Source organism: Rhincodon typus, chromosome 16, assembly GCF_021869965.1.
Source record: "Rhincodon typus isolate 14 chromosome 16, sRhiTyp1.1, whole genome shotgun sequence".
NCBI lineage: Eukaryota > Metazoa > Chordata > Chondrichthyes > Orectolobiformes > Rhincodontidae > Rhincodon > Rhincodon typus.
Genome location: NC_063347.1, coordinates 25,869,243 through 25,893,438, shown reverse-complemented (window position 1 = coordinate 25,893,438; position 24,196 = coordinate 25,869,243). Strand labels below are relative to the sequence as shown.

The 24,196-nt window shown below is 41.8% G+C and overlaps 1 protein-coding gene across 2 annotated transcripts in view; it reads left to right on the top strand.

Moving 5' to 3' along the window:
• Positions 1-23,411, top strand: part of LOC109932210 (protein bicaudal D homolog 2) — a 229,611-nt gene extending 206,200 nt beyond the window's left edge. The window contains exons 7-8 of one of the 2 annotated variants that reach the window (XM_020531437.2): positions 17,809-18,019; positions 21,492-23,411. In XM_020531437.2, coding sequence (XP_020387026.1) covers positions 17,809-18,019; positions 21,492-21,497 — 217 coding nt within the window. In that variant the 3' untranslated portion in view covers positions 21,498-23,411. Of the gene's footprint in view, positions 1-17,808 lie in introns of both variants that reach the window. The other variant, XM_020531436.2, reaches the window with a different exon arrangement.
• Positions 23,412-24,196: the final 785 nt, after the last annotated feature.

The following is a 24,196-nucleotide window of genomic DNA, read 5'->3' as shown; positions in this document are numbered from 1 at the left end:
CCCTTCATCAGAAAAGCTTTTCTGATGAAGGGTCTAGGCCCGAAACGTCAGCCTCTCTGCTCCTATGATGCTGCTTGGCCTGCTGTGTTCATCCAGCTCTGCACCTTGTTGTCTCGGATTCTCCAGCATCTGCAGTTCCTACTATCTCTACCTCCACTGACTGTTGAGGCAGAAAGTTCCAAAGTCACACAATCTTCAAAGGGGGGAAAAAAAAAATTCTCTTCACCTCTGTCCTGACAGGATGAACCCTAAATTTGGAACAACAACACGTAGTTCTAGACTGATCCATGAGAAGAAACATCTTTCCATATTGACTTTGTCAAGACTTCAGGACCTTTTATATATTTCAATCAAGTCACTTCTCACTCTTCTAATCTCCAGCGGAAGCAAGCCCAACCCCTCCAACCTATCCTCAAGACAATGCACTGAAGTCCTTATGAACTTGGTTTGCTTAATCTGTGCAAGGGTTCCCACCTGCATTCTGAGTGATGAACAATAGGATCCACGTTTTCCCTGCTTGAGGTGCAAGACTAGCTTCCTTTTCTCCTGTTCGGTCTTCTCTCTCCCTCTCAAATTCTTCCAGACAGACTTGGATTTGTGATGTTCAATGAAATTTTAGTAGCCCAATAATTCAGTGGCGTTCTATTGACTCTTCAGCTCTCCAAGCCCAATTCCATGGCAAAGTGAATCGTATGTGGGCCTACAATCAAGATAGGAATGTTAATTAGCTTATCCTATCGACCGCAAATCCATTCTGTCTTGAAATTCAGTAGGCATTTTTAAGTACGTCAACTTATAAATCCTGACATTGTTAATACCTCATGAGACTATCAGTCTACCTGCAGTCAGCGCAGAGTTCCTATTATTACTGTGAACATTGGGCATCTTCTCACAAAGTTCTTGACTTGGGACCTCTCTTGTCCTCCTAAAGATCAAGCCACATACGCTTGTCAGGTGGGAATTCTGAGCCGGTCAAAAAAATGCGCTTCGTGTTTCTCCATTTTACCCTAAATTATAGAGACAGTCCCAGAGATCGTAATCTCATTAATTTGGCTATTGTAACAACTATAACTAAATTATTCACTCCACTAAGGAAAAACTAGACATTTATTTTGATATTGTAAGCAGATGCCTTCTCCTAAAGTGAACTCATCAATCAGCGTCCATCTTTTGGTTAGCACCTTTTAGAGGGGAAAACATTTCCTGTCTGAGACTGGGGGTGGGGGCAGACTGCAACTTTGCAACATTTGATTTTGTTTGTGTGAAAATCAGTGACCTGAAGAACTCGGATTGTATTATTGTCTAATATAGATGAATCAAAGATTCAAAGTCCCGCATTAGAGATTAATGTCTAAAATTAAAGTGCATTGGTTTAGGGGTACTGTATTGAGATTTTGATGAATTATTGAGATAATTGCTTACACAGGAAACAAATAGTAGGAATAAATGGGTCTTATTCTGAATTGCAGGCAATGACTAGTGGGGTACCAGTACGAGGGATCAGTACTAGCACCCCAGCTATTCACAATATCTGTGAATGATTTAGATGAGGGAACTCAAAATTTGCAGACGAGACAAAACTGGGTGGAAGGTTGAGCTGTGAGGACCAGAGATATAGCAGTGTGATTTGCACAGGCTGAGTGGGCAAATGTATAGCAAATGCAGTACTCTGCTTTGGTAGTAAAATTAGGAAGGCAGATTATTATTTGAATGGCTGTAAATTGAGAGGGGAAATGTTAATGAGATCTGGGTGTTTTCATGCATCAGTTGCTGAAAGTAAGTGCACAGGCACAGCAGGTAGTAAAGAAGGTAAGTTGTTTGTTGGGCATCGTGTCGAGACGATACAAGTACAGGAGCAAGGATGTCTTGCTGCGATTACAGGGCATTGGTGAGACCACACCTGGAACATTATGTACGGTTTTGGTCTCTTTTATCTCCTTGTTACAGACAAACTGCAGCAAAGGTATGCCAAATTGATTCTAGGGTTGGCAGGGCTGACCTGATGTATGAGGAGAGGTTGAGTTGGTTAGGATTGTGTTCACTGGAATTTAGAAGATTGAGGGGGGATCTCAGAGAAACCTATAAATTGTAATGTGACGAGACAGGTTAGATGCAGGAAGGATGTTCCTGGTGGTAGGGGAATCCAGAACTAGGGGTCAAAGTTTAAGCATAAGTGGGACTAAAATAAAGAGAAATTTCTTTACCCAGAGAGTGGTGAGCCTCTGGAATTCACCATCACAGAAAGTGGTTGAGAACAAGACATTGTGTTTTGAAGAAAGAAGTAGATATACCTCCTTGAGGCCACAGGGATCAAGGGATATCAGTTGGGGAAACGGGATTAAGGTATTGAGCTTGATGATCAGCCATGATCATATTATATAGTGGAGCAAGCTCGAGTTGAATGGCCCATTCCTGCTCCTACCTTCTATGTAAAGATGTAGATTCTGCTACTAATTACTACAGTATGTTGAACAACATACTATGACTAAACAACTGCACCTCCCAGTCGCGAACCATTTCAACTCCCCCTCCCGTTCCTCAGACAACATGTCCATCCTGGGCCTCCTGCAGTGCCACAACGATGCTACCCGAAGGTTGCAAGAACAGCAACTCGTATTCGGCTTGGGAACCCTGCAGCCCAATGGTATCAATGTGGACTTCACAAGCTTCAAAATCTCCCCTCCCCCTACCGCATCCCAAAACCAGCCCAGCTCGTCCCCACCTCCCTAACCTGTCCTTCCTCCCACCTATCCCCTCCTCCCACCACAAGCCCCACCCCCATCTCCTACCTACTAACCTCATCCGGCCCCCTTGACCTGTCCGTCCTCCCTCCCTGGACTGACCTATCCCCACCTACACTCACCTTTACTGGCTCCATCCCCGCCTCTTTGACCTGTATGTTTCCTCTCCAACTATCTTCTCTATGCATCTTCTATCCACCTCCCCCTCTCTCCCTATTTATTTCAGAACCCCCTTCCCCTCCCCCATTTCTGAAGAAGGGTCTAGGCCCGAAACGTCAGCCTTCCTGCTCCTCTGATGCTGCTCGGCCTGCTGTGTTCATCCAGCTCTACACCTTGTTATCTATGACACCACATAGCGTGTCTTACTACTTTCATTATTGGCTATTGAAAGAATCATTACCTGCCTTAAGCACACTACTGTAATGGTAATGTATTTTCGACTTCCCTTTCCCAAAACATTATCTCGTTTCTTTCACTCTTCATTCACCCTCCCATCCTTTTGGTGGTGCATGGGCATCCTTCTCTTTCTCCATCTTGTTTTTCATTTTCATTCCATAATTCCTTCTAACGTCTCTTTTCGTAGTCTGTTCCTTTTTAGAACATTGCAATCCAGTTGATGTGCATCTTTCTCAGTCAATAAAAGGGGGAAGATTTGCATTTATATAACAATTTTTATGATCTTAGTGCTTCAAAGTGCACTGACAGCCAATAAATGGCTTTTGAATTGCTATTACATATGTAATGTAGCAAATAACAATTTGATAATGATCAATTTTTTTTATTGATGGTGCTAAATGGATATTGATTAGGGAAACTTCCCTACTTCTTTACTGACATGTTGTATAACAAATCAAATTATGTTCATACAAGGTAGACAAACAGGAGGCTGGAAGAACACAGCAAGCCAGGCAGCATCTGGAGGAAAGGAGCAGTCAACGTTTTGGCATTACCCTTCAGGACTGGATGTGGGGGTATGGGGAGCTGCAGATAAAAAGAGGGGGAAAGGGGTGGAGACAGAATAGTGGTGATAGGTGGGCAATAGTAGTAGGTACAACCTGGTTGGTTGACAGGAGGGATGAATCCGGTTGGTGGCTGGAAGATAGGGTCAGAAGGTGGAATGGAAGGGAGGAGGTGGGGGCTGGAAAGGGAGCTGGGGGATGGGTGGAAAGGTAATTTGAAATTGGAGAACTCCATGTTGAGTCCTCTGGGCTGTAGGGTGCCCAGGTGGAAGATAAGGTGGTATTCTTCAAATTCGCTTTCCAAGTCAGTGCGACACTGGAGGAGGATGAGGACGGGCACGTTGGAGGGGGACTGGGGCGGGAAGTTGAAATTGGCGGTAATTAGGAGGTTAGGCGAAGATGCTCAGCGAAACGGTCACCTAGTCTACATTTAGTCTCACCGACATAAAGAAGACCACATCGGGAGCACCGGACGCAATAAACTAGTTTGGAGGAGATACGGGTGAAGCTCTATCTCACTTGGAAGGTTTGTTCAGGGCCCTGAATGGAGGTGCGGGAGGTGGTGTGTGGACAGGTATTGCATCTTTTACGGTTACAGGGGCAGGTACTGGGTGAGTTGGAGTGGTTGGTGAGGAGTGTGGCGTGAACGAAGGATTGGCGAAGGGAATGGTCCTTGTGGAAGGCAGAGAGGAGTCGGGAGTGGAAGATGTTCTGGGTGGTGGGCTCTAATTGCAGTTAGTGGAAGTGTTTGAGTTCTCTGCTCTCTGCAGCTCCCCCTACCCCACATCCAGTCCAGTAGAAGGGTATTACCCAAAACATCGACTGCTCCTTTCCTCCAGATGCTGCCTGGCTTGCTGTTTATCTACGTAGGATTCCAGCATCTGCAGTTTTTTTGACTCTAACTATTTTCATGTAACCTACAAGCATAGGAATTAGGAGCAGAAACAGGCATGCAACCTTTCAAACCTACTGCATCAATCAATATGATCATGGCTAATTGTGGGGGAAAAGACTTATTCCCACCTATTCCAGATAATCTTTGATTTCCTTGCCAAACAGACATCAATCTTTCTATGTCCGTGACACCACCCATGCCCTCCACCTCCTCCAGAACTTCCAACACCTCATCTTTACCATGGACGTCCAGTCCCTCTACACCTGCATTCCCCATGCAGATGGCCTTAAGGCCCTCCGCTTCTTCCTGTCCCGCAGGCCCGACCAGTCCCCCTCCACTGATACCCTCATCCGCTTAGCCGAACTCGTCCTCACACTCAACAACTTCTCTTTCAATTCCTCCCATTTCCTACAGACAAAGGGGGTAGCCATGGGTACCCACATGGGCCCAAGCTACGCCTGCCTCTTTGTAGGTTACGTGGAACAATCCCTCTTCCGTACCTACACCGGCCCTAAACCACACCTCTTCCTCCGTTACATTGATGACTGTATCGGCGCCACCTCGTGCTCCCACGAGGAGCTCGAACAGTTCATACACTTCACTAACACCTTCCACCCCAACCTTAAGTTTACCTGGACCATCTCTAACACCTCTCTCCCCTTCTTGGACCTCTCTGTCTCCATATCGGGCAACCACCTAGAAACCGATATTCATTTCAAGCCCTCCGACTCCCACAGCTACCTAGAATACTCCTCCTCCCACCCACCTTCCTGCAAAAATGCTATCCCCTATTCCCAATTCCTTCGCCTCCGCTGCATCTGCTCCCAGGATGAGGCATTCCACTCCCGTACATCTCAGTTGTCCTTGTTTTTCAAGGACCGTAACTTTCCCTCCTCGGTGGTCAAGAACGCCCTCAACCGTGTCTCCCACATCTCCCGCACCTCATCCCTCACACCCCGTCCACGCAATAAGAACCAAAAAAGAATCCCCCTCGTCCTCACGTACCACCCCACCAACCTCCGGATCCGACGCATCATCCTCCGACACTTCCGCCATCTGCAATCCGACCCCACCACCAAAGACATCTTTCTCTCCCCACCCTTATCTGCTTTCCGGAGGGACAACACTCTCCGTGACTCCCTTGTCCGCTCCACACTCCCCTCCAGCTCCACCACACCCGGCACTTTTCCATGCAACCGCAGGAAGTGCTACACCTGCCCCCATACCTCCTCCCTCACCCCCATCCCAGGCCCCAAGAAGACTTTCCACATCAAGCAGATGTTCACCTGCACATCAGCCAATGTGGTATACTGCATCCGCTGTACCCGGTGTGGTTACCTCTACATCAGGGAAACCAAGCGGAGACTCGGGGACCGCTTTGCAGAACACCTACGCTCGGTTCGCAATAAACAACTGCACCTCCCAGTCGCGAACCATTTCAACTCCCCCTCCCATTCCTCAGATGACATGTCCATCCTGGGCCTCCTGCAGTGCCACAACGATGCCACCCGAAGGTTGCAGGAACAGCAACTCATATTCCGCTTGAGAACCCTGCAGCCCAATGGTATCAATGTGGATTTCACAAGTTTCAAAATCCCCCCTCCCCCTACCGCATCCCAAAACCAGTCCAGCTCGTCCCTGCCTCCCTAAGCTGTTCTTCCTCCCACCTATCCCCTCCTCCCACCTCAAGCCGCACCTCCATCTCCTACCGACCAACCTCATCCCGCCCCCTTGACCTGTCCGTCCTCCCTGGACTGACCTATCCCCTTCCTAACTCCCTACCTACACTCACCTTTACTGGCTCCATCCCCGCCTCTTCGACCTGTTTGTTTCCTCTCCACCTATCCTCTCCTCTATCCCTCTTCTATCCGCCTCCCACTCTCTCCCTATTTATTTCGGAACCCCCTTCCCCTCCCCCTTTTCTGATGAAGGGTCTAGGCCCGAAACGTCAGCCTCTCTGCTCCTATGATGCTGCTTGGCCTGCTGTGTTCATCCAGCCCTGCACCTTGTTGTCTCAATCTTTCTAAAACTATTTAATGACCCAATCCCCACCATCTTCTGAGTCAGAGTTCCACAGTTGCTGAACCTATTAGGAAGAAAAAATTTCATTATGTCTGTCCTTAAAGGCAACCTCTAATTTTAAAACAGTGCTACCTAGTTTTGCATTTATCCTGTTTTGACCTCTCGTGTGGCTAATACTACCTCATTACTTATACAAACATGTGAAATAAGAGTAGAAATAGACCATTCAGCCTTTTGAGCCTGCTGTGCCATTTACAGATTAGTTACAGTACAGAAGGAGGTGCTTCAGCCCATCGCATTTACACCAGCCTTCAGTATTTTAACTTAGCGCTGATTTTCTGTCTTTTCCCCATAATTTTGCACATTGTATCTATGTAAATAATCATCCAATGCTGTCTTGAAAGCCGAGTTGAACCTGTCTCTACCACATCTCCATTCCAAACTAATCATTTTGCAGCTCTGTATAACTGGAACATGACTTTGTCTCCCTTTGTATTCTAACTGTCTTGCAATAAAGATCCATTGTTATCCCATAATATTTCCCTTCAAAATCTATGATCAAGTGCTTGCATTGCTCTTTTAGATAGTGCCGTTTGATTGTTATCACTCCTCTGGTTCTTGCCAGTTATTTTACATGTGCCTCTTTAGGTAACTTGCAATAGAAACAGTTTCTCCCTTTCAAGATAAGTGCTGTCAAATTTTGAACACCTCTTACATCATGCTTGGATCTTCCCTGCTCTAAGGAGAACAAATCCAGCTTCTATGATCCCTCCTAAAAACCAAATTCCATCAATTCTGTGTACAATTGTAGTAACAGTGGATACTGGAAATCAGAAATTAAAAATAGAAAATTCTAGAAATACTCAGTGGATTTGACAGCACCTCTTTGCAGAGAGAAATGGCTAACTTTTCAGATCTGTGACAACCTGAAATATTAATCCTGTTTTTCTCCCCCACAGATGTTGTCAGACCTGCTGAATAATAACTGTGTTTTCCATTTTATTTAGATACTTATTATAGATCTTCCCCAAACCCTTTCCCTGGCCTTTCTTGGGTTGAAAATGTGATTTACCTTCAGTTTTGCCACATTGAACTCCTGTCTGCATAATTGCTGATTGACATAGTCCGTTTCTAACTTATGCTACTGTACTCCTTCCGAGAAAAGGGGAAAACAATGATGCCTCCTCATCTCCAAAAGCTCGACTTTGTCTTCTATTCTCTAAAATTAACAGTAAATCTAACCAAGTTTGAAAGACATTTTCTTCATTGCCACAGCCCACCCCAACCAAAATTTTGCTTCAGTAAATGTTTGACTTTTTCAGGTAGGTTTCATTGGATCTTTGTAGTCTTGCAAATGTAGCCATTGAATTATGCTAAAATGCAAAGCATACAGTACACATTTCCCCAAATATTATTAAAAAAGGTTGTGAGCTTTATAAATTGTATGAAATAATTGGAAAAAAAAAAGCAAAACCATTGTAGAAGAGGTGCATAGACGGGCTTCATGGACTGTGGTAAATTTTCGCAAAAGCACAGGACGACTTTCAGTGAGTTACAAATACGTTTCAGCTCATTTCATTCTTGAAAGTCAGACTGAAGATTATAAATTTGTGAACTTGGTAGTAGAAAAGCAGTTACGTATTAAATGTAAACTTGACGGATTGGGGTTTTTCAGCGCTGTAAACATTTTGAAAATTTACATAATATGCTTTATGACTAGAGAGTTTGACAGATATTAGAAAGCAGACGTAACTTTAACACCACTGAAGAAATGATCAGAATGTTAAATATAGATATTTCAGACAGTTTTTGATCTATTTTGTAATTAAAAAAGTGTTCAACAAAGTTGTACGTGGCGGTGAAGAAGAAATTGGGTTTCTGGAGCATTGGACAATTATTGCCTCTTTATAGGTGTAACTGTTCTGTCGTATAATAATGGTACCACACCACCTTCTCCAAAACAGTTGGGGATGACAATAGAGGATGCTTTTCCAGTAGCACCCACATCCCATACAAATTTTAAAATATCAGGCTGAAATTCCATAAGTGGAGGCATGCATCTGACTTTAGGCCCAGGTCGGGGCACAGTTTTTCAGGGCTCTGAACTAGATTCAACATATTCATTTCCATTCATCATCTAGAAATATGCCTGATCATTTGACCATTCTTGTGGTAGGCAGTATGAAAATGTGATTAAGGATTAGTAATGCAGCAAATAAGAAGTAGATTGACCAAATTGGATTAGTTAGGTTGATGAATTACATTCTAAATGCCAGTTAATGAAACCAAGTTCATAGTCATCCATTTGGTATTCAGGAACCTCAGAAATGTCTTTTGCCAACGTAATGTACCTTGTCAGAGTTAAGCATTATGAAAGATGCCTAGATTGCTTAATAAAGTAAGTGGTACATGGCTTCAAAATCTATTACTTCTTTCTGCCAGAGATACTGGTTTGGATGTTTTTAAAAAAAAAAAACTGCAGCGACGTAAAAATGGGATTGATGAAATGTTCTTGATAAGGAAATTATGAACCTAAGAGCAGAAACCTTCCCATTTAGAGGACACGTGATTAACATGAATTCATAAGCAACTATAATCTCATGCCACCTTCCAAACTGTTATTCCCAATATATTTCTTTTGCTCAGCCAAGGATCCCCTTTCATCGTGCTCAACAGGATACTCAACTATGTCCATCTCATTACCTGGAGTTCTACCTTCTCCCATTCCTCTCCCTTTCAGAATAACAGAAAGGTTCTTTTGTCTTCAGTTTCTATGTCTCTACCACCACGTTCAACTGATCAACTTCCATCAAACACCTCTCCATCCCTTTCAGAATTTCAGAGAATCCATTTTGTTAACATGCCATTTTCTTCTCCATCACCCTGTTCTCCTTTCCACAGCACTTCCTGCGAAAGCATATGATGTTCAATACTTGCACTTTATTACCTCCCTCCTAACTCTTCAGATTCTCAAGTAATTATTCAAGGTGAAACAGTTTTACTTGTAATTCTTGCAGTTTAATCTATTGTATTGGGTATTCATAATGTGGTATCCTCTGTTCTGGGAAATGAATCAGTGATTGAGTGACCACTTGCAGAACATCTCTGATCATTGAGCAATCTTGACCTAAAACTTCCCAACGCTGACCATTTTAATTTCGACTCCACGCCCACCACACATCTTTTAGACTTTTATACTATTCCAATGTAAGCTTACCATTTGTCTTAAAATGCGTCCAATGAGGTTTTTTGTATCAATACATGGAAGGCCCAACAAGGGATGGCACAGTACTGGATCTGGTTCTGGAGAAAGAAGCCAGACAAGCGTTCAGTGTGGCAGTGGGGAACATTAAGTTGATAATGGCCATGACACGGTACGGTTCAAATTTGTTCTGCACAAGGGAAAAGATGGCCTGCAAAAGACGGCATTCGATTGGGAGAAGGCAGATTTTATTAAAATAAAGCAGGATCTGATTACAGTAGACTGGGAACAGCTCCTTGTGTAAGTCTACAGCGGAGCAATGAGCGATGTTCAAAAAGCTGGGGAGAGTACAAGTCCAGCATGTACCCTTTAGAGGGAAATGTAGAAGCAATAAATTCAGAGAGCCCTGGAAGTCCAGCACAATTCAGGACTGGATAAAGAAAGGGAGCTGGGCTTTTAGCAAGTCCAAATGGAGCAATTTATCTCTGGACCAAGAGGAATACAGGAAGTACAGGAGGGAACTTAAGGCAATTAGAAGAGCAAAGAGGGGGCATGAGAAAGGACTTGCAAACAGGGTTAGGGAGAATCCTAAGGCATTTTATAAATACATTTAGGAGAAGAGGTTAACCAGGCAAAGAGGAGGGCCCATTGGGAACCAAGGAAGCAACCTGTGTGTGAAGCCGCAGGATATTGGAAGGGCGTTGAATGAATACTTCTCTTCGGTCTTCACTCTGAAAAAGGAGAATGTAGGTAGGGAATTCAGGAGAAGGGACTGTAAGAAACTTGTACAGTTTGATGCAGAAAATGGGGAGTATTGGTGGCTCTGTTCGGCTTAAAAACAGACAAATCCTCTGGCCCAGGTGAATTGCATTCAGGCTGCTGTGCGTGGTGAGGCCGGAAATTGCAGAGGCTCTGACGCAGGTTTTTAATTCCTCTCTGGCGACAGGAGAAGTGCCAGAGGACTGGAGGATGGCAAATGTGGTTCTACCTCTTAAGAGGGATGGTAGAGATGAACCAGGAAATTATAGACAGCTGAGTCTTATGTCAGTGGTCAGGAAACTATTGGAGAGAATTCTGAAGGAGGAAATTAATATCCATTTGGAAAACCATGGGTTAATTAGGGATAGTCAGCAGGGAGATCACACCAAACAAATTTGCTAGTATTTTTTGAAAATGTGATCATATTGTGTGGATTAAGGAAGTTCAGTTAATGTGGTTTATATGGATTTTAGCAAAGCTTTTGACAAGGTCTGACTGACTGAGAAGGTTAAAACAAATGAAATTGAGGGAAACTTGGCAAGATGGATCAGAAAATGGCTTAGTAATAGAACACTGGAAGCTAGTGTCAAGCAGTGTACCACAAGGATCAGTCTTGGAGCCCTTGCAGTTTGTTATATGCATAAATGATATAGATAACAATATGGGGAGGAATGATAAACAGGTTTGTAGACAACACCAAGATTGGTAGAGTAGTTAATAGTGAAGAAGATGGTTGTAGCTTACAGGAAGATCTCGATGGGTTGGTCATATGGGCAGACCAGTGGCAGATGGTATTTAACCCTGATAAGTACGAGGTGATGCACTTTGGAAGAAGAAACATGATGAGGGCATATTGAATGAATGGCAAGACACTGATTAGCTTAGAGGAACAGAGTTTTCTAGGGGTAATTATTCACAGATCCCTGAAGTCGGCAGGGCATGTGAATAAGATAGTTAAGAAGGCAAATAGGACACTTGCTTTCATCAACCGTGGCATGGAGTATAAGAGCAAGGAGGTAATGTTGGAGTTGTACAAGGTGTTGGTCAGGCCTCAGCTGGAGTACTGTGTGCAATTCTGATCACCTCACTACAGGAAGGGTGTGATGGCACGAGAAGGCGTAGGGAGGAGATTCACCAGAATGTTGCCTGGGATGGAGAAATTGAGTTGTAAGGAGAAGCTAGACAGGCTTGGTTTGCTTTCCTTAGAGCAGAGAAGACTGAGGGGGCACATGAAAGAGGTACATAAGATTGAGAGGTATAGACAGGGTGAATGAGAGCAGCTGTTCTCCTTGGTTGAGGGGTCAATCATGAGAGGGCATAGTTTTAGGATAAGGGGCAAGAGATTCAGAGGGGATTTCAGAAAAAATGTTTTCACTCAGGTTGTGGCAATCTGGAACGCACTGCCTGGGAGGGTAGTGGAGGCTGGAAACATTACAGCCTTCAACAAATATTTGAATGAGTACTTCAAATATCATTACATAAAAGGATGTGGGACAAGTGCAGGAAATTGGGATTAGCACACTTTTAGTGGTAGTTATGTTGGTGCAGATTCAATGAGTGACGAAGGACTTTTTCTGCGCTGTATAAATTTGCTTAGGCATTTTACAGCCTTCTGTATTCAACATTGAGTTCAATTTCAAGTCACAACCACTATTCCCAATTTAGGGACAACAGCGATACCGGCGCAGTTGTAGTATGGCGCACTGACCTCTACATCGCCGAGGCCATAGGCCAGCTCTCTGACACCTCGTCCTACCGCCCCCTTGAGCATGACCCCACCCCCGACCACCAAAACATCATCTCCCAAACCATCCACAACCTCATCACTTCAGGTGACCTCCCACCCACAGCCTTCAACCTCATTGTTCCCCAACCCCGCACCGCCCACTTCTATCTCCTTCCTAAAATCCAAAAACCTGACTGCCCTGGTTGACCCATTGTCTCTGCCTGCTCCTGTTCCACCAAACTTATCTCTACTTATCTCAACTCCATTTTCTCCCCCTTGGTCCAGCAACTCCCCACCTATGTCCGTGACACCACCCCACGCCCTCCACCTCCTCCAAAACTTCCAATTCCCTGGTCCCCAACACCTCATCTTTACCGTGGACGTCTAGTCCCTATACGCCTGCATTCCCCATGCAGATGGTCTAAAGGCCCTCTGCTTCTTCCTGTCCCGCAGGCCCGACCAGTCTCGCTCCACTGACACCCTCATCCGCTTAGCTGAACTCGTCCTCACTCTTAACAACTTCTCTTTCAATTCCTCCCACTTCCTACAGACAAAGGGGGTGGCCATGGGTATCCGCATGGGCCCAAGCTATGCCTGCCTCTTTGTAGGTTACGTGGAACAATTCCTCTTCCGTAGCTACACTGGCCCTAAACCCCACCTCTTCCTCCATTACATTGATGGCTGTATCGGCGCCGCCTCATGCTCCCACGAGGAGCTCGAACAGTTCATCCACTTCACTAACACCTTCCACCCCAACCTTAAGTTCACCTGGACCATCTCTGATACCTCTCTCTCCTTCCTGGACCTCTCTGTTTCCATCTCTGGCAACCGATATCCATTTCAAGCGCACCGACTCCCACAGCTACCTAGAATACACCTCCTCCCACCCACCTTCCTGCAGAAATGCCATCCCCTACTCCCAATTCCTTTGCCTCTGCCGCATCTGCTCCCAGGATGAGGCATTCCACTCCCGAACGTTTCAGATGTCCTCGTTTTTCAAGGACTGCAACTCTAACTCCCCACCCGCCCCTCCCCACCACGTACCACCCCACCAACCTCCGGATCCAACGCATCATCCTCCGACACTTCCGCCATCTGCAATCCGACCCCACCACTGAAGACATTTTTCCCTCCCACCCTCATCTGCTTTCCGGAGGGACCACTCTCTCCGGGACTCCCTTGTCTGCTCCACACTCCCCTCCAGCCCCACTACAACCGGCACTTTTCCCTGCAACCGCAGAAAGTGCTACACCTGCCCCTACACCTCCCCCCCTCAACCCCATCCCAGGCCCCAAGAAGACCTTCCACATCAAGCAGATGTTCACCTGCACATCTGCTAATGTGGTATACTGTATCCGCTGTTCCAGATATGGCCTCCTCCTACATCGGGGAAACCAAGCAGAGGCTTGGGGACCACTTTGCAGAATACCTACGCTCGCTTTGCAGTAAACAACTGCACCTCCCAGTCGCGAACCATTTCAACTCCTCCTCCCATTCCTCAGACGACATGTCCATCCTGGGCCTCCTGCAGTGCCACAATGATGCCACCCAAAGGTTGCAGGAACAGCACCTCATATTTCGCTTGGGAACCCTGCAGCCCAATGTGGACTTCACAAGCTTCAAAATCTCCCCTCACCCAACCGCGTCCCAAAACCAGCCCAGCTTGTCCCCACATCCCTAACCTGTCCTTCCTCCCACCTCAAGTCCCACCCCCATCTCCTGCCTACTAGCCTTATCCCATCCCCTTGACCTGTCCATCCTCCCTGGACTGACCTATCTCCTCCCTACCTCCCCACCTACACTCACCTTTACTGGCTCCACCCCCGCCTCTTTGACCTGTCTGACTCCTCTCCGCCTATCTTCTCCTTTATCCATCTTCTCCTTTATCCATCTTCTATCTGCCTCCCCCTCTCCCTATTTATTTCAGAACCCCCTTCCCCTCCCCCATTTCTGAAGAAGGGTCTAGGCCCGAAACGTCAGCCTTCCTGCTCCTCTGCTGCTTGGCCTGCTGTGTTCATCCAGCTCTACACCTTGTTATCTTAGGGACAACAGCTGATGGCAATGATTCCACTATTCCTGTCCAGATGGATCTTCAGTTTCTTTTCTTGTCCCACGGCTATTTCCTCTTGCCTTGCATCAACATGTATGTCCCACCTTCCACCCTATTTGCAGACCTTCCCTTTGCTCGTTTCTCTTCTCCCTCTCTTCCTGCCACTCTTCCCTTAAAATTGTTAGTTTTTAAATTTTTTTTTCTAGTTTTGATTTTCTAAAATCAGAAGTACTTGTGTTTCGTAGAAGGTTCAGTGCTGTCCTCAATGGCTTTTTATCCTCCACTCTATATAAATGAGTGCATCCTGCATCGATTCCCAACCCACTCCTCATATTTTCAATTGTTAATTTTTCATTCTTTATCCTTGTCTACAATTCCTACGACACCACCTGTCTTGCCAATTTATAATCGGTTTGAATTTATACAGGACCAATTTAACCAGTATGGTAAATATATTAACTTTAAGCTGAGTACAAGTCTGGATATAGTCAACTTGGTATAAAGCAGAAACATAAGCAGTGAATACCAGTTTAGGTTGGATAAGTTCATTGACATCTGCAAACAGCTCCTTTTTCTGTTTATTTTTGCATCTCATATCTCTCAAACCCCTCAAACTACCTGTGAAGGTTAAACAGGAATCAGTATTGAGATGACCACCTTGAAAAGGTTCTGTTGTTCTCTCTGGGATTTCCGCTTTCATCTTCTGGCATGTTCGCCTTCATTGCTTTCTATCTCCTTCCTTGTGTATGATAAAGTGTTTGCCAAATTTCACTTTCACATATTCTTCCTCGGTGATTCTTTCTGACTCTGCCTTACCCCACACGGATTCCCACTGAAGTTCCATTCTTCATGTTTGAAACCATCCAAGATTACAATCTGTTAAGATTATTTATGTATTTATTTATTTATTAATTCTGCTTTGACCCCTTTCAGAACATCTTCAATCTCTGCTCTTTTAAAGGACTGAGATGTAAAGGAATTTGTTCACACAAAAGGCTATGAATCTTCGGAATGGACCATCTTTGAACATTTTTATTGCTGAAATGACAGATTTTTGGGGTCACAGTAAATCAAATAGTGTGGGCAGCTGGCAAGAAAGCAGAGAGGCAACTAAGAGTCATTCATAATGTTGAATGGTGGAGAAGGCTTTGAGGAATTGTTTTGTTTATTCCTGATCCAAATTATGTTCTTTGTTTTGACTTTGCTTCCTTTAGTCCTACTTTTTTATTGCTCAGTCCTTTTAGTAGAATCCATCAACATTGTGCTGGATGCTGGCCATAAATCAGAGTTTTAAAATTTAAGTGAGAACAAAATAAGTGTTCAGACTTTGAATTGGTTAACTGATAGAGATTAAATTCTCATTTGATAGATCAGTAATAATGAAAGCAAATGTCTTTGAAAAACTGCTGCAAATGAAAGGAACAAAATATTTTTATTGCTGATGTTTGTTCTCTGAACAAGTGATGAGTTGACCTCAGAATTGAAGAAGGAATTTAAGAAACACTAACGGGGGGGGGAAAAAAAATTAAATGGTACAGGACAATTTGGAGCTTTAATGTGGAGGTAGCTCTGGTAAAATGGATTGAAGGAACAGCTTATTTGCTGAAATCTTTGATTCCATGGTGAGATTTTCTTCTCTAATCATTCATAATTTATTATTATGCTTCAGATTTTTAAACTCTGCAAAGATTAATCAGGTAGGATATGAATAGGTGTACGCTATTGAGACTTCTGTTGCAATTAACTCAGTGACTGCATGTTGGCTTTGTAGCAGTATGGGAGCTATGAAGTTTATATTCTAGCACCCTCTGCTGTTTAATTGCAGAACTCATGTGCTTGCAGTCACCATTTTGCCTCCTTGCTAAAGTAGTCATTCTATTTCTCGAGTCTGTTTTCATCCTTTTCTGGGGTCACCTCAAGTATTATGTTTACAAGTATTTGTGTGTTAATAGAATACTGTTTCTTTCAATAAATCAATCAATGTGGCCTATGTTTATTATTTCATAGAACACACTTTAATTTTACCCCCAAATTTGACCAATATTAGACAAGCAATTTTCAATGAAAATATGGAAATTCTGAATTCTAAAATGGCTGCGAGAGAGGAATGCATTTTTAGGAGTTACTCATTTTTCCTTCAATTTTCTTCCTTTTGTAGCAGAGCTGACTTACAATGCGTTGTCACGGAGTCCAATCACATAATCAGTCCTTATCCAGGTATTTGCATTTGCAGCAGAAATCACTATATAGTGAGTAATGGCCCTTGATGATTTACCCTCCCTAACCCAGGATCACTGATGCTAGTTATGCCACCTTGACAGCTACTTCAGGTGAGATCAATGGAAACCAGGGTTTAAATAAAAGACCTCCTTACCTGTATAGCACAAAAATGACTGAACCTTTTGGAGAATGAATTTATGCTTTTAAGATAGTGAAATTCGACTCTTAAATGTTATTTTCTATATTGTCTTCCATTAACTGGAATTATTGAGGCAACTCCTGAAGAATATGCAAGAAGGAAAAAAACTTATTTTTAGCTCCTCATTATTATGATGTCAGCTTGGCTGCACAATATAGAATTTATCAAATATAAGTTAGTTATGAAGCTCAGCTGCAAATCAAAAATCCTAAATGTACTATTACAAAATTGCTAGTCTTTAATGACTAATCAAATTTTGTAATTTTGAAGAAAGTTTCGGAACTTTACACTTTCCTCTGGCATTGTTTATATGTGGAGTTTGACTGGGATAAGATGCATCAGGTGACTCTCTGAACTGGAACTGTGTTTTACTGTTTTATTCTTGGTACTGCCATAACTATTCAACATCACAACATTTTGTCTTTGGTTGTCTCCAATGCTGTTTGGTGTGAATGCTGATGCTTAGTTAAATGCAGCCTGTTTTCAACTTGTCTGGAGGTCTCCAATCTCCACTTGCTTACATCACTGATCATCATTGTAAATTTTATCATAAGAATATAACCATATGACTTTGTCCATTGTTACTTTCTTCCTGGTTCAGACTTCTACTTCTGTGCTGTGCTCGTCTTTGGGATACTTTATGCTTAAGGAAAGCCATGTTGTTCTATCTCATTGCTTACGGCAATAGTAGTAAAATGTATAGCTTAAATATTGAAATAGACTGTTAAAGGTGCAGGTCTGCATACGTCTTACAATCTTAAGTACATCCAGTTCCATATATGGTTCTGTTCTACTTAGAAGAAAAAAGTGATCCTAATTATATCACGTTTAAATTGTTTTGTTACCTTTTTAAGTTTATTGTATTAAATATTGATTTTTCAATCATTTACTTGCTGAGCTTCAATAAGTTTCAGATCAGACCGACCTAGAACAGATGAAATATCAATGGAATTAACTAATCAGATAAAATGAGTTAAATAATACCTTAATAAAGAATTTTTTTGCAAATTAGCAATTATTGGTTCTGTATTTCAGATGCGATGAATATGTACATCAGCTCGATGAAATGCAGCGTCAACTTGCTGCTGCCGAGGATGAGAAGAAGACTCTGAACTCTCTTCTTCGCATGGCCATTCAGCAGAAACTGGCACTGACTCAACGGCTGGAGGACTTAGAATTTGATCATGAACAGTCCAAGCGTGGCCGAACCAAGTCGTGGACCAAAACCAGAGCTAACAACCCCAGTGTAAGTCATGTTCGCTCTTGTGTTGTCAGACAAGAGGGAGTAGTTGTCAGCAACCAGATGTATTGCAGTGAGAAGTACAAAATCTGCTGTGATTGATTGTGATATACAGGGGATTCACAAGAGATTGGATAGTAAATAGGTGTAACGCTTTGGTGTGCAGCACAGTATTAATGCCCTGTTTTCTTAGCATTGCAATATGTTTATCTGTATTGGATTGTTAATTGTATGGAGATGAAGTAACTGGATTAGTGTGGCATATACATTTTGTAACTTACGGTCTTAATTGTGATACCTGTACATATATGGGAACTGTGGTATTTCTGAGCTGTCAATTCATTCTATCAGCTTGATCCAACACCACCGTCTGAAGTCTGTATAGTACAAATGTGTTTTTTTTTCCAACCAGTTTAGTTTGCACTTCATCTTCCAGACAAAGGGTTATCTTTAACAGTATGCTTTGCATATGTTTACAGTATTGATATATGCAAATTCATCCCAACTCCATTTAAACTTCAATTTTGTTTTACCAAAATTATACTCAAGATGATGAGCAGTTTTAGAAATGCTTTGAGAATAATTGTAATTTCTTTCAGAATGAAAAGGATTATGGAGTTTTATATTTACTAATACTGTTCTTGAACCTGTTTTAAGTATAGTAGGTGTGAAGATTATATCCTGAGCAAGAGACTGATTTTTGTCTCTGTATTCCAGTATTGAAAACACAACACAATGCTTCAGTGTTAGTTCATGCCACTGGTGCTTGCAGGCTATGAATTTGAAAATGTCTCCCATGTTTATTTATTCGAGCACAGGCAGTGTGGAACTCTCCATTGTGTGACAATATAGGACATGGAGGAAGTCCTCTTATTAAATATGAGTAATTTCAAAACTTGCAGTGAATGTGTTAATTTTTATTTCATAAGATTTTGCTTTGAATTCAACAAATACAGTAACTGACTGCAGCAGTGTCTATTATTTACGTAGAACAGTACAGCACAAGAACAAGCCTTTGACCCACCATGGCTGCACTACCATGATGCTATTCTAAACAATCCCATCTGCCTGCACATAGTTCGTATCCCTCTCTTCCCTGCCTGTTCGTGTGTCTGCCTAAATGCCTCATAAACGTTGCTATTATATTTGCTCTGCCACCTCCCCTGGCAACATGTTCAAGGTGCCTACCACCCTCTGACGTTAAAAAGAAATCTTGCCTTGCACCTCTCCTTCAAACTTTCACCTTAAAGCAATGTCCCTTGTATCCGTGCTCCTCATAATTTTACATACTTCTATCAGGTCACCCCTGAGCCTCTGATTTGAGTGAAAGCAATCCAAGTTTGTAAAACCTCATACACTCCAATCTAGGCAAAATCCTGGTAAATCTCTTTTGCCTCCTGTCCAAAATCTTCCGATAGTGCGGTGACCAGAACTGCACATAATACTCCAAATGTAGCCTAACGAAAATGTTAAACTGCTGCAATATGACTTGCTTAACTTTTAAACTCGGTGCCCTGACCAATGAAGGCAAGCATACCATACGGCTTCCTAACCACCTTTTCTACGTGTGTTGCCACATTCAGGGAGGTATGGATTTACACTCCGAGATCCCTCTGCATACCAATTCTCCTAAGTGTCCTACCATTTATTGTATACTTTCCTCTTGCATTTGACCTTCCAGCCTGCATCACCTCACTTGTCTGGTTTGAGTTCCATTTGTCATTTCTCACCCAACTTTTCAACTATATCCTGCCGCCTTTGACAACATCCTCGCTGTTCACAACTCCTCTAGCATTCATGTTGGAAAACTTAATAGAAGTTGAAGCACTTTGATGCTGTTAATTTAAATAAGCATAAAATGAAACACACATAATGGACTGAGGCTGCATCAAATTTGGTAATCTGTTATCAAACATATCTGCTATCAGTCACAAATTTCCTTTGCCTAAGCAAAATCCCTCCTTGAACCCTGCTATTTCTCTTTGCCAGTAGCTTTGTGTTTTTAATACCACCACATTGCATACAAGTAGCTGGGAGGTTTGTTTTAATATGAAAATTACGGGCATTGCGTACCTTCTGGTTCCAAAAAAGTATCATATTATGACTTGGAATATCCATACCTTGTGATATGTAAGCTTAAATGTTTCACCACCTTCTTTAAATAAACTTTATTCATCTCCTCCTACCCACTTTAAAAAGATTTACCATGAAATAACTACATGTTAGAAATGAATTTAAATTGTAGATCCAGATTTCTAAATGAATAAAGTTAAAATATTTTGTATACTTAACTGGCCACAGTGCATCAAAAGACTGCAATTGAAAGCTGTTCTGCTCCCAGTTAAAACATATTGGCATTTATGTATTACTCACTGTTGTTGTGAAGGTAGTAAGAAATAGTTATCAGTTTTAGAAACCGAGTTCTATAGTAAAGCCTTTCGTATTAAATACTTGTTAACTTGTGAAGCAGCTGTGCGACCTAATATTTTCTTTAAATGCACAGCAGTTTCTGTAGTAATTGATTTAGGCTACTGATTTAGAGTATGACTTCACAGACCAAAATAAAAGAACAAAGTTTGTTCTTTTAGCTACACTCAATGCATTATTACAAATGATTGTTCTGTCTGAGTGCTTTCAGTCCTACTTTAAAGTAGGATTGAAAGATTTTTATTCTTCGAAGTAATAACTTATGACACAGCAAGGATACTGAAGAGTTGAACATTTTAAAAGTTTGAAACAACCTGTGATAGTGAACCGGAAATTTGCCATTGTTGAAATCATGTATACAAAGTATTTGTTAAATTCATCTTGGTTGTGTGCTGCGCAGTCTTTCGAAGGCCTTTGATCTACTGGTAATTATCATCTTTGCATTGAGTGTTAAGCACCAGTGGTTTGAATTAACCTAGCATTTAGATATGACTTTAAACATTTTTACTATATTTGAAGCAGGCATATTTGCTTTCATATTTCAGGAAACATTTTAATAATGCAGTGATTTCCGTTTAGTAGTACAAAACAAAATTTGATAACATATGGTATTATCTAATTGCTGTTATGACACAGCACATGAAATCCATATAATGCCTACCTCTGTAGCAGACTGTCTATCCTTTTGGCTTCTGGCTGCATTTGCTACTGCTTTTAGAAGTCTACATATAATGAGCTGCATGTCTCTCTTATCTAATGGCTTTGTAAACCAATTCCTGTGATAAATGATCTCTTTGCATGGCCAATAACAGGCCACTCAATACTTGTGAGGTCAACTTCCTATAAATGGTTCTCAGCATGTTATATGCTTTATGTTCCACAGTAATCCAAAATGGTCAGTTTTGATCACTAACAGTCCACAGTTTGCATTAACAGATTAATATGACTAGCAAACCTTGTGCTATGCATTCTTCATGAATTGCTTCTTGTGCAAGTGGTAATTTGTAATAAGGGTTTTGGCTAATTTTTTTTTTTATTTTCCCTTTTTCAGCGATAAAAGTCCCTGGAACAGGACTTTCCAGCCAAGAGTGCAGTTTTTAAAAAAAAAAAAGCTAGGGTAGTCGGTTGCACAAAATGACCTAATAGTGAAGAGAACACTATTGAACCACATTAATAATAGAGGCAGTATAATTTGCTGCCTTGTGTTTGTTTTGCACTGCAAGTTGCAAACATGAACAAAATTACATTAAAATGGCTGCTGCAGGAAGAGAAACTCACAAGTGTTGAAGAAATCTTCAATAATTTGATTAACATTATGCTTTATGATATAATACACAATTTTGAGATGTTATGATATTCATATATGTTTCCCAGTTACTTGTTGTTTTTAATCAGACGTTATACCTGTGCACTTTGATATTTTTTGATTATTAGAAAGGTAGAAAATGCTGGAGTTTGTGGATATAACTCTGCCGGTCGTGTCTTTACTTGGTGTGATAGAGTTCTGCATCCGCATGCTGCAGAGGAGTCAATTATATTTTTAACCTGTGTTCAAATTATATTTTTACACCACCGGAATTTGTGCTTCAGCATTTTCTCCATTAGAATTTTTGTTTTGCATATGTTAACTGCCACTTCTAAATCCAGGGTGATCCAATTCTGGGGTTTTCTTGTATATTATTCTTAGGAATAGCTCAATGTAACAAGGAAAAGAACTTGACTTTTTTTTCTGGTAATGGTAATAAGCACTTGAAAAGTAGTATTACCAACAAATTCCAGGATTTCTGGGTTTTAAAAATATCAAGTATCATTGACTTAATAGAATTTTTTACAAGGCGCCAAATAAATTCCATTTTGGAATTGTTTCCTTATTTCTTTTTTTTATTGTGCCAAAACTTGGTACACCTAGAAGAAAAATCTAAAAGATTGTTTGTTGTGGGGTGTTCTGTTTCCATGCCTTCATTTTGTTAATCCTGCCAGCAGTGCCTTTGATGATTTTAAACAGTGTGCTTGTTCCTACAATTATGTTTTTGTGAACTAAAAAGTATTCAGATTTCAAAAAGAAAGGATTAAGCAATAAGTGCAACTGAGAACCCCCCTTTTGCACACAGTTTCCAGTGTAGTCTTAATTTTACAAATAAATTGTATGAAATTCTTCTATCTCGATGATACTTCTGAAATGCAGATTCATGCAAATTCAGGGGATGCTATTTTGGGAACCAAATCAAGTGAGTTTGGACTCCTAACAGACACAATAAATTGTATTAACACATTTGTGGTTACAGTACAGATGACTGTATCACATGTTATCTTAGCTTTGGTGATGGTTGCAAATAACTGGTATTGTTAGCAGATGTGAAAACATTAAGACATTAACTTTCCTTACCTGCTGTATAATCATTGTGTAAGTTCAGCAAACAGAAAATAGATGCTGCATCAACAAACCATAAACCATGGAATAAACTGGTGAGGTTTGTTGAGGACAACTTCTGACAAATTGGTCAAATTTAGAAGTAACTTTAAATTAAGTGCAATTTAAATGATGAATTTTACATTATTGCAAAAAATATTTTCTGTTCGCTGGAAGAATGGTGTAATTCTTATCCTTTTTGTTACAGTATTGATCATAATCTCAGTAACATTAAAAAATGTATTTCATGTGGGTATTTATTTGAAGCAATTTTCACAGTACTGTATTACTTCTTATGTGCATTATCACTTAGTGGCAGGTTGGCTTAAACATAATGTTATATGCATGTGTGCCAGCCTAGAGACCTTTACACAGATTTTTTTATACAATTAATTGAAGATTTTTAAAATGTGTGGAACTAAAGGCTTGATAGACTTTGGGAAATATTGAACATTGGACTTGCAAACATATAAAACCTGACAAAAGGTTTTTTGTACCAGGATTATATCTGTGTAAAGGTAATCCTATTGGCTATGTCAATAAATGTGATTACAACTAAAACATTGAGTCTGGAGATGTTTATTCTTGTGTTTGTATTAAATAAATAAGAAATTGCCTACTTTCTTACGATGATTAATTTTGAAAGTCACTAAATTTCATGGAATCTCAGAATGGCTGTAGTATTGAAGGGCAACCATTCAGCCTGGTGTGTCTGTGCAGCCTCTATAAAAGAGCAATTCATGTAGAGTCATTGCTTCCCATGACCCTGCACATTCTTCCATTTTGCATAATGATCCAATTCCCTTTTGGATGCCTTGATTGAATCTGTCTCTGTCATGCTGTCAGACAGTACATTACAGGTTTGAGCTACTCACTGTGTAAAAATGATTTTTATCCCCCTCATGTCGTCATTGCTTATTTTGCCAATTACCTCAAATCCCTCTGGTTCACAGAATTGTAACGGCAGAGAACAAAGTTATTTAGACCATTGAGCCTGCACCCTGTTTTTTACCCAAATGCCCTCATGAATGCCTCAGTTGAACCTGCTTCCACCAGGTGGTACATTCAGCACCCTCCATTAGCTGGATAGGTGGTCTGTGATGCAGAGTGTCGCCAGCAACACCAGTTCAATTCCTGCACTAGATGAGGTTACCATTGAGGTCCTGCTTTCCCAATATTGGCCCTTGCCTGAGGCATGAGACCCCATCCTCAACACTGGCCACACTACGCTGCCTGCTCCTGCTTTCACCGCTGGCTGCCCTGGGCTGCCTGCTCTGGCTCTTGCTGCCGGTCACCTCGGGCTGCCTCCAACTCGGGAGCAGCTGCTTACTCCTGCCACAGGCTGC